This window comes from Metopolophium dirhodum, chromosome 5 (assembly GCF_019925205.1).
Source record: "Metopolophium dirhodum isolate CAU chromosome 5, ASM1992520v1, whole genome shotgun sequence".
Taxonomy (NCBI): domain Eukaryota; kingdom Metazoa; phylum Arthropoda; class Insecta; order Hemiptera; family Aphididae; genus Metopolophium; species Metopolophium dirhodum.
In genome coordinates, this window is record NC_083564.1 from 39334255 (window position 1) to 39345611 (window position 11357).

Sequence of the window (11357 nt, forward strand, 5' to 3'; positions counted from 1 at the left end):
ATATGTTATCAATCTTTAATATTTGTTGATACGAGTTATCAGAAATTAAAATTACCCCGAATTGTGTAACTGTGATTTGTGAATAAATTGTGAATCAAGATTTCAGAAATAAACCTGGTGATTTCAGATCTAATTTAAATTTAAATACTAATGATTTTTTAATTAGGTATATATTTTATAATTGAACAACAGAGTGGTATTTGAATTCTTGTTCTCGTAATTAAATTAAAGTTCAATTTATTGCGATAATTTTAAATTTGACATTGTACAATTTTAAGTATGTTAAGTCTAGGCAAATGTTTTTGTGGTATAGGTCCAAAGATGAGTCCTAATTTTACAATTGGCAAAGTAATATTACCATGTTAAATTTAATATATTGTTTGGTTAAGAAATATTATAATTTATTATGTTGTAGAGTTTGCTATTAAGATCCAAACAACTATCCATCACTCGTCAACCATCCATCCACAATACACCAATGTCATCAAATTTAAATGTAAGTACAACATAACTGTGGTAATTATTGATTTCTTTAGTAAAATACTAAAACCTATAATATTTGAGATGGATAAAGACTATTTAACATTTTTTGTTAAAAGTTGTTCAAGTGTATAACAAAAATATATAACTGTAATTTAGTTATATTATAGTATACCAAATTCTTTATTTTTATTTATTACATTACAGTTAAATGTGTGGAAAAAATCTTTTAGTAACATTCAAAAAGTAGAAACCGATCCGAAATATGTTGGTTATTGGTTTCTTGGTTGCAGTGGAATGGTTTTTGTAGCTGTTGCTTTAGGTGGGATCACCAGGCTGACAGAGTCTGGACTATCTATGGTTAGTTGGAAACTTTTAGGTGAAAAATTGCCTACTACTCAGACTCAGTGGTTGGAAGAATTCACTAAATATCAACAATATCCTGAATTCAAAATGTGAGTTAAATTATCAAGACTATTTGAAACAAATTGTATTATTAAATTTATTTTAGGAAAAATTCTTCTATGACTATGGAAGAGTTCAAATGGATATGGTGGATGGAGTATGCACATAGGACTTGGGGTCGATGCATAGGTGCTGCATTTTTGATTCCTATGGCCGGCTTCTGGTTTACTCGTAAATTTAGCCGCACTACTAAAATACATTCTATGATTTGTGCTGTATTGTTAGCAGGACAGGTATGACATGATATTAATACATTATTCTATAAATATTGAACTTTATTAAATATAAACTAGAGTTGTGATTTAAATAAAAACTTTTTTTATCTTACATTTTGATTAGGTCAGGACCGCATTTAAAATTAAGCCGCCCCAGTAAAATAAAATTTGCCACCCCCTCCCCTTTAAATTGTTTTAATTTTATTTAACTCTATAAGTCTATCAATTGTCACTTTTTTTTATTACTATTTATATATTGTTATTTGTTGGCCATATCCTGAATATATTAATATATTATGATAACCATGTTGAAGATAAATAATATTTATAAAGGTTACATGAATAAATAAAAACATATCTATGTATATTATAGTACAAATAAAAAAGGCAAAACAAAATTTTTTGTATTAGTAATAATTTAGATATATTATACCAAGGATAAATTATTAACATTTTTTTCTACATTTTATTAAAGCAAATTTGCCGCCCAGTGCCATCGCACCCATTGCACCCTCCCTAAATCCATAAGGAAATTAAAAATACATCTATTGTAGCTGTAAGAAAACACCTTATTATTCTGTAAGAACATAGGTGCTTAGTGTTTAAATTAACTATTATAAGTTATAAGTAATTTATAATTAATATATATTTACTATACTCATAATTATTATACTTTTTCATTATACTTAATACATTTAAAAAAAGTTGTTATTGATTTTGAATTAATATACTTTTATTTTAGGGTTTGATGGGATGGTATATGGTAAAATCTGGTCTAGAAGATAGATTTGACAAGCCCACAGACGTCCCAAGAGTATCACAGTACAGATTAGCTTCCCATTTGGGTTTAGCATTTGTGTTGTATTCATTTCTTTTAACAAACTCACTACGCATCCTCCTACCAGTTACAGTAACTGGATTTGTTACTAAAAAGTTTCTGGGACTGGCAATGGCAGCTAAAGGATTAGTCTTTTTAACTGCTATGTCTGGTATGTATGATTAATAATCTAAACTCGTTTATTATTATGAATAAAAAAGAGATTACTAATATAACTTTTTGATTGTATAATTGTAAAATTTATACTATAGGTAATTTAAGCTTATAAATACTGTATTCTATAAATAAATTATTATCTAAAAATTGATATAATATTCTGAGTGTAATAAATTACCGAAATATAATAAATTGATTTAAATATTAATTATCCTATTCATACAACGTTTAGGTGCATTTGTGGCCGGTTTAGATGCTGGATTGGTTTATAATTCTTTTCCAAAAATGGGTGACAAATGGATACCAGATGATATATTGCAAATAGAACCTGTACTTAGCAACATCACGGAGAATCCTACCACAGTGCAATTTGACCACAGAATATTGGTAATTTATAACATATTTATAAAAACAATAATTAACTACTTATTTTGATATCATCTTATAGGGAATAAGTACTGTTTCAATTTTGTCAGCTTTATATGTTATGTCTCGAAAAAGTAAGCTGCCTCCAAGAGCTAAAGCGGCTGCCACTGCTTTAGCAGCATTTTCATGGTGCCAAGTAAGAATTAATTGAAAATTTGTAAAATTGTGTTAACATATTATAACTGTTGATTAAAATTGTTTTATCTTAGATGGGATTAGGAATTTCTACACTTCTTACTTATGTTCCGGTTTCACTAGCTGCTGCTCATCAGTCAGGGTCACTTACTTTACTTTCACTTGCTTTATGGCTTGTACATGAACTTAAAACATTACCTAAAATATAAATTATTAGATTAATTTTAGTGTAATTTAAGATTAAAATAAATAGAGTAAGTATTTTTAAATGATTAAAAAATTGTTTTTATACAAGTATTTATCACTTATTCAGTACCTACAGTATTTTTTTTCAAACATAATTATGTCTGTTTATAGAATTATAATTGTTTTATGCTAATTAATTTTCAATAGTGGTATCAATAATGTACCTATTACTTTTTTGTAAAGATTGAACATAGTTTGTGGAAAGCAATCAGGAATACAGAGGAAGGAATCTATTATTTGAGAATAGGAAATGTGCATACATAGGTTCCATATAATTTGATAAAATTAAGTTGTTCGGCCATTAAAAAAAATAAAATAATAAGTAGAGGTCAAACAAATGTATATCTATTTTATGTAACATTGGAAATATAAACAATTCAAATAATAATAAATGTTTTTAATACATTATAACAATTTTACCTAATATTTTTTAAATTAAAATAAATGAAAAGAAATAAAAAAAATGAAAAGAAATTGGGAAAGGTAAGAATATATTACTATTAAAAATATTGTTAATGTGTATTAAAAAAAAACCCTTAGAAAAAAGGTGCAAAAAAGAAATCTGGCAAGAAACAAAAAAAGAAATCTAAAAAAGCACGACGTGTAAAACCGAAAAAAGTTGAACCAGAACCGCCTCCACCACCACCACCACCACCATCACAAGGTGAGTTCATATGGATTCATATTGGACAAGCTGGTGTTCAAATTGGATTAGCATGTTGGGAATTATTTTGTCTTGAACATGGAATCAATCCAGATGGAACGGTTAAAGAATTAACAACCAATTCTACATCAATGTTTTCTTTGACGCAAGACAACTCCTATGTCCCTAGAGCTCTTATTGTAGACACTGATCCTTCAGTTATAGGTATGTAATTAATCATAGAGGATTCTGGTATAGTTTTAATAAAGTTGTATACTAATAAATTGGTTTATTTCAGATGTTTTGAAGAGTGGAAATTTCCAAAACTTATTTTCTTATGAGAATATGATATCTGGAAAAGAAAGTGCAGCGAGTAATTATGCTGCTGGTTTTTATGGAGTTGGCAAAAAACTTTCATCAAAAGTTATGGATCAATTGGCACGTTTAGCAGAAGATTGTAATTCATTACAGGGTATTGCTGTATTTAGATCAATAAGTGGGGGTACTGGATCTGGAATGGGTTCAAGGATCATCGAAACTATTAGAAACACTTATCCAAACAAAACAATTATTGACTTAAATGTTTGCTCTTCATCAGAAGTTTGTTTTTATTATATCTATATAAAAATATTTTTGTAAACATTATTATATAATAGAATTTTTGCAGTTTTCAAATATTATTGTGGAACCATATAATACTGCCTTGACCACTCATCATGTTTTAGATGTAGTCAATTGTTCTTTGCTCTTTGATAACAAGTCAATCTATGATATATGTGGATCTAAATTAGATTTGCTTCAACCTACTTTTGCGAACATAAATAGTATTGTAGCACTAGTATGTATTATTGTATTATAATAAGGCAAATGAAAATTCATTTTTAAATATTATAATATTAGGTTACATCAGGAATTACTTTGTCACTTCGGTTTGAAGGTTCAATGATGAGAAACATTTCAGAATTGTTAGCAAATTTAATACCTCAGCCCAGATTGCATTTTCCATTAATTTCATATGCTCCCATCACAAATTATGCCAGAAGTATTTCATCAGCCAGTACACAATCGGCTGTAATGAGCTTTGATAGTGATTATCAAATGATCAAAATTGACCCAAGGCTGGGCAAATATTTGTCAATTTGTATGATGTTCAGGGGGAATTTAAAACCAACCAATATCAATACAACTATTGCTTTTCTTCAAAGAGAACAATCTATTCCTGTAACGCATAATTTGAACTCTCCACTATTCAAGGTGAGTGTAACCAATTTTGATATGAACAAAGTGTGTTTTAAATGTAAATTGTTTCTTTTAGTTTGGTTTATGCAATTTACTTCCCATCGCAGTGCCAGACAGTGGAATCTTTGCGCCATCTACAGCAACGACAACATTGTGTAACAATACCATTATAAAACAGTATTGGATGAACACAATGAACAATTACAATAAATTGTTGACCAAACGGGTATTTTTACATCATTATACGGAAGAGGGGATGGATGAAGCGACTTTCGATGCAGCTAATGGAAATATTTCAAAATTGATAGCAGAGTATGAAGAAATTGAAAGTTCATAATATTTGAACAACTTTGTTTCGTTAATACAATGTTTATATAATATGTTGTAAATAATAAACTTATCTGTCACATGACACTAAGTATATTTTTTACTTAAAATCATTTTTAAAGTGTAATATTTTACGTCATATTATTCAGAACTTGTATAACAATTTAAATATCATGTAACAGCCAACATACAAGCACAGATTATGTCAGATAATAAATAAATTCACTCTAATACTATAATACTAAAGCTTAAGTTTAAATCAAAATATGTTTATTATTATTTATTAGTTATTGCAGTATATTATAGATAATTGATGTATGACATTTCGAACGGCATAAAATGTTGTATTTTATACAAACATTTTTTGGATTGACATTTTATCTTGCATGTGCATTTTATAAATCTTTGTCTAGTTCCTGTAGATTTTTGAGCTTCAAATTTTAGTTTTACTTTTTTAAATGACAGCATACATTTTTAATTTCATATTTCAAAGCTGAATATTTTCTTGAAATGTTCAATATGTAGGTACCTATCTATTTAAGATTCAAATATTGAATAACTAATGGGAAGGTAGTCACAAAGGTAAAACACATCATCATAAAACATGGTTATAAAAAAATAATACTATATTTAATATAAATTGATTATAGACTGTACGTTTTAAAAATTATATTTAGTAATTAAAAATGATGTTTGTATTCTAATTTGAATACATAATTATGGGGTTATGATATATTGATTTTAGTGTTTTACTGTGGAATAATGTATTGAAATTAATTATTCCAATAAATATGAAAATAAATATTTATAGAATAATCCAATATATTAGATGAATTGATGATTTAAATTTAAAGTTTTATGTATTGGCATAATATTTATAAGCATAAGTCCGGCTATAAAATTGTCACTGCCTCTACAGTGTAACATAGCCTACATTATTATATTATACTTCGACATTTATTATGAAGTTTTCTGATCATTATATTTGTATACCAGATGCCTATTACAGTGGTCACAGCTAAGTGCTAACACCTATTAGTGTGTTGAAGGTACTAGTATCTATATGACTACCTATATGTTATCTAATACTCAATATAATCCACGTATTTTTAAGTTGCGACGAATGCAGATAGAGTAGGTATCACAATTTTCTTTACAGAGTTTTTAGTTAAATATCACATAGTATATTTTCATAGAATTCAGCGTCTCTATACTCTCTGAATTTATTTGCTTACACTTTTCATCTAGGTACATGTGCAAAAAAAATTTATAATATACCACTTACATTTCATATTGTTATGTGTTTCTGATTATATTTCTTATGTATAAGTATGTTGATAATACTTAACTACTTGGTGAGTGGAGACGAAGATTACGTTAAGTGAAAAAATAGCCAACGCAAAATTAATAAAATCTAGTGGAGTCAACTGGACACTTTAAAAATGGCATGTCTCAATTGGATATTTGATTTAATGAGGGCAAATAAATGTTTTTTTCTTTTGTGGTACGTTTCCTTCTTAAATCTAAATAAAAAAAATTGTTTATAATTCTGATGATGTATACCAACATTGTAAAGCGTGTGTACTGAAAGCTATAACTTATAAGCTTTAAGGTATATAGCCATAAGCCGTACAGGTACAATATCTTATATCAGTGGGTGTGCACGCTCGAGAACGCGGACGGGTGGTATAGAGCCGAAGGACCACTCGATGTTGTTCGAGAACAATATTTTTTTTGTTGGCGCCTAAACAAAACACTAACTGGCAGACCAACTGTCTACGCCTTCTACCATAGATGGTAAGCAACCTAATGCGCACGACGACCACTGAGAAGATGACGGGGCATGTCATCGGACATAAATTATATTGACGTTTTTCAACTTGATTTTTCAAGCATTCAAAGCTTGAATTTTGACAACATTTATGAAATTGAAAATTAAAAAATTGATTTTGTAGTTGTATACTAGACAAGTGAGTAGTGACAATAATAATTGACAACATAATATAGAAAATGTATATTACATCCGAGTTGTATATTAAAAATACGATAACGGGGATTGGGGACCAGTAAGTTGTAAAAAAAAACACTCGGCTCATTCTTTAGACTCAGTTGTTGCACTGGTTTCTGCTAAACTGCAACATTACAATAACCTCAAAGTCTTCTACGTGACCACATCTTTATACTATTTTTGTAAGTATTGTAAAATTTTAACATTTTTTTTACAAATTAATACATTTTTTCTATAATCTATTGACAGTCTTGGGTAGTATTCGGAATACTTTTATAGTATTCTAAATACTTTATTCGGAATATTATATTTATCAAGTATTCGAATACATATTCGGAATACTATTTTTCATAAGTATTTGAGTATTTATTCCAAATACTTTTCTAAAGTATTTTACCCAAGACTGTCTATTGACTTTTGCGCTGCACTGATACTGTTGAAGAAAATCTAAGCATTTTTACTGTCCTAAAAGGTGATGACAGACACAAAAAAAAAAAATAAAAACACACATCATTGTACAATCAATACATTCATCGTTCCCTTAGAATTAAAAATTACTATTTATTATTAAATGCGTAGTTGCGTAGAAGATGGTTTTCAAAACTTAATGTAAACATTTAAATATAAAAACGTTACATAGTTTTTTACTGTGCACTGTGCATAATTAAGTAAATCTATTGTAAATTATGTTCCCGTAATTTAGTCCCGCGTGAAACCTTTTTTCTATAATATTATAATTTATTGTCTCACTGTTGTTATTGACATGGGACTACAATACAAAGGGTAAATCCATTGTCCCACTCCATGACTACCCCAATGTTTGAAGACGTGTTATATTTTATCGGACGTTTTAGTAGTTTTCAAAATTAAACAAAATTATGGTAATTATACGCGTGACTAATAGGTATAGCACACATTCAAAAAAAATGTTTGACTATTGTTCGATATAAACCGAAGTCTCTAAACTTTAAGACTAAAGAAAAGATGATTCTATATAAAACTATCACAATACCACCTTTGTTATCTAATGTCTATTTTTTGAAAATCCGTCATCCTCCCATATAACTATATAAGTTGACCTCTGGATTCCTCAACACACTAATTTGGTGGGACAGAGTCCAATTTGTTTTCAATATTCGAACAATGCTGTACACAATCAGCGTTAGACCAGATAACAAAATGATTTTCTAGATAGAAAATATCTCTGTAATATAAAATTCTCATATTTTAGGTAAAGTTGTAGTTATCGAGGATATAAAAATGTAATGTTCATAATAGCTACCCAACTATAATATTTTGTACTATAAGGTATCTTTAATTAAAATTCGATTTTATTTTTTTGGTGTAACTCATAATAATACAACAGCTAATAACCGTATAGATACTTGAAATTTTTCTTCAAATATTTATAATAGCAATTTACATATTATATGGTAACATTTTCTTTTTGAGCTATTTATAGCCTTTAGAAATATTTCAAATTATTGTCGATAAAAATGTTTTCACTAGGTATATTGTATATGCCTGCATGATTTGAATATATTTAAGCATACCTACGTATCCTAAGTTCTATTATAGGTATATATACTATATACACTATGATCATTCCCAAACCTATAGGTACCAATTTAATATTTAGGTTATTCCTGTATAAATTGTGTAGTATAAAATGTGTAATATAATATTGTCAACGATACGGCGACCATTATCATGTGTGGATTTGTGTCAAATGGCCGTCAGGAAACATATTAAAAAAAATAATTTTTTTCTATTTACTTGCATATATCAGCTAGAGGTATACATATTGCTGCATAGGTAATGGGGAAGCAGTAGTGTATTTACTAATTAACATATTTTTTCGCCTTGGAAATGTATGCGATAGCAATAACTAAATAGCAAAACTAGGTAGCGCACGCAAAAAACACAGAAAATTGATGGGAATTAAATTAAATTATTTCCGTGTAACCAATCTACAGTGACTCCGAGTCTTTTCGAATATAGCCCCACCTGCGGCTCAAAGGCATCTTGTAACCGTTAAAATTCTACAGAAAATCAATAGATTAGCGGACCTCCCAGTGTACGTTTCTATGTTATATGTCTGGCATTTTTGTGACAGGAAAAATAAGTTATTTTGGATTAAAGTTTACAATAACGAAATCTGTCATCAATAATATACGTATCTGGAATAGGTAACCTACCTATTCATTTGGCTGTTATTGGTATAGTTTGTGTAATGTGATTAAAATATTATAAGAATCTATAAATGCGCCACCGCGGTGAATCAACAAGATTTTATAAAAATATATTTACGACAACAATTTTTCCAGTTGTATTGAGACTGGGTAAGATAAAAGTTTATATAATAATATACCATAAAATACTTTATAAACTTCTGTTTTTCAAATCAGAACACCCATATTCAACTATAAATTATACAGTAGATGATTAATTAATTAACTAATATTTGTGAATATTAATTATCAACCGACGAACTTTACAATAATAATTATTATACGAATATTTGTGTGGGTGTAACGATTTATTTATACCCATACCATAATAATGTATTAGGCTTATTGACGATTTCACTGTTTGGACTTGGTATTAATTTTAAAATGTTTGAAGCGATTCAATCACTCCAGTATGGAAGTATATTCTGCATCTTACTAAATATTTTCCTTGTGAAGTATGTAAGGAATGTTTTAGTTATGATATTTGTTTTATAAACATTTTTTTTGAACACTTGTTTAGGTAAAAGATATAAGTGTGCGCACGGGATTGATAAAATAGTATATATACTCTGTGAACTTATATTAGGTATTTATTTACGGGTATATGAATTATGATGTACCTACCTATTAGAATACCTAAACATTGGATTTGGAAAACGATAGCAGTTATAAATTAGGTATATAATTAGTATACCTACTTATAGATACCTATATTTTTTTTTAAATTACATACCTAATAGTCATATTAACCATCGACAACAATGGACAATGATCATTGGGGTAGATTTGCATATTATTTGTTTTATTTGTATAAATATAGATATAGATTATAATATTATATGAATCGATAATTAATATAAAATAATTAATAAATAATTACGTAACAATATGTATAATTTTATATTCAGTTAACAAATTAAATTTAGTTGGTAGTTTGGTAGCAACGATGATCAGTGGCGCCGAAACCAAAAAATCAGGTAGGGCAAACTTTTAAAACCATGATCAATAATATTTGACGTTAACCAAAAATATTTGATATTACAAAGGTATAATATCCCTATACAGCACATTATTTTATTAAACCATATCAGTAGTAATCATACAAACTTTGATAAACTTTATTATTTTAAATTAAAATTATAATAACATAATAGAATAATAGTAGGCACAAAAAACTTAAATTTTTTAGTACATTAAACATTTATTTAGCACAGAGCTTTTGCCTGCCATAGAAATAATTATATTTTCGTTTAAGATCGACTGTTGGCCCTCACCACTCGGCACAATTCGACGTTTCACGAATAATAATATTATATTGATAATTCTATTTTCGTACAAAAATATCCACTCGTAACGAATTTTTTCGCTACATGTTAACACTGGCTAAGCCACAAACATATGGACCATAATAACCAAACCATAGATAAGTATATTATATACCAAACATTGACAACAAAATTAATGATATAATAATATTATCATCGTATACCTATGTATAATATATCTATTAACTATAATATTATTGTGGTTTTAGGCTTTAGGCTACATAAATAAGTCTACCTAAATACTAAAGACTTAATTATAAACTATTTTTATTTATAATTTACTATAACTTATAATAAACTCGCTGACCCAACCACTGCACCACCCACCCACCACCAAAATAGTATGAGGTAGGGCATCTCCTGAATATAGGGTTCGGCGCCACTGACGATGATTTTGATAGTGTTGGAGATACCTATAGAGTCCAGTTATAAGTACCTTATAATAATATATATTTATTCTATAGGTATCCCATTGGTTTGGGGTGGCCTATACAGAGCTAGTTATGTATCATAACTGTAAATTTGTAAATAATATTATAGATTATTTTATTTTATGAGATATTGTCGCGATTATGTGGTTATCTCATCATCAAGTGGTTAGTATTAGATATGTACGTTCAAAA

General features: G+C 28.2%; 2 protein-coding genes across 2 annotated transcripts; both read left to right on the forward strand.

Moving 5' to 3' along the window:
- Positions 1–60: 60 nt before the first annotated feature.
- Positions 61–3444, forward strand: LOC132944462 (cytochrome c oxidase assembly protein COX15 homolog). The gene is made up of 8 exons (XM_061013820.1): positions 61–348; positions 416–496; positions 688–935; positions 992–1178; positions 1903–2149; positions 2387–2541; positions 2603–2716; positions 2790–3444. Exons 1-8 carry the CDS (start codon positions 280–282, stop codon positions 2922–2924), a joined length of 1236 nt encoding a protein of 411 aa, XP_060869803.1. The 5' UTR covers positions 61–279; the 3' UTR covers positions 2925–3444.
- LOC132945739 (tubulin alpha-2 chain-like) lies at positions 3299–5532 on the forward strand. The gene is made up of 7 exons (XM_061015491.1): positions 3299–3315; positions 3414–3444; positions 3502–3829; positions 3903–4204; positions 4272–4442; positions 4505–4858; positions 4920–5532. The coding sequence occupies exons 1-7, from the start codon at positions 3299–3301 to the stop codon at positions 5178–5180; spliced, it is 1464 nt and encodes a 487-aa protein (XP_060871474.1). The 3' UTR covers positions 5181–5532.
- The last annotated feature ends 5825 nt before the right edge of the window (positions 5533–11357 follow it).

What these genes read in the sequence shown, in the direction of transcription:
- LOC132944462 (XM_061013820.1), top strand. Translation starts at nt 280, where the DNA reads ATGTTAAGTCTAGGCAAATGTTTTTGTGGTATAGGTCCAAAGATGAGT. An exon ending in CAATGTCATCAAATTTAAAT is followed by an intron (nt 497 to 687) that starts GTAAGTACAACA and finishes ATTACATTACAG; the next exon opens with TTAAATGTGTGGAAAAAATC. An exon ending in CTTTTTAACTGCTATGTCTG is followed by an intron (nt 2,150 to 2,386) that starts GTATGTATGATT and finishes TACAACGTTTAG; the next exon opens with GTGCATTTGTGGCCGGTTTA.
- LOC132945739 (XM_061015491.1), top strand. An exon ending in ATGTTTGCTCTTCATCAGAA is followed by an intron (nt 4,205 to 4,271) that starts GTTTGTTTTTAT and finishes GAATTTTTGCAG; the next exon opens with TTTTCAAATATTATTGTGGA. An exon ending in TAAATAGTATTGTAGCACTA is followed by an intron (nt 4,443 to 4,504) that starts GTATGTATTATT and finishes TTATAATATTAG; the next exon opens with GTTACATCAGGAATTACTTT.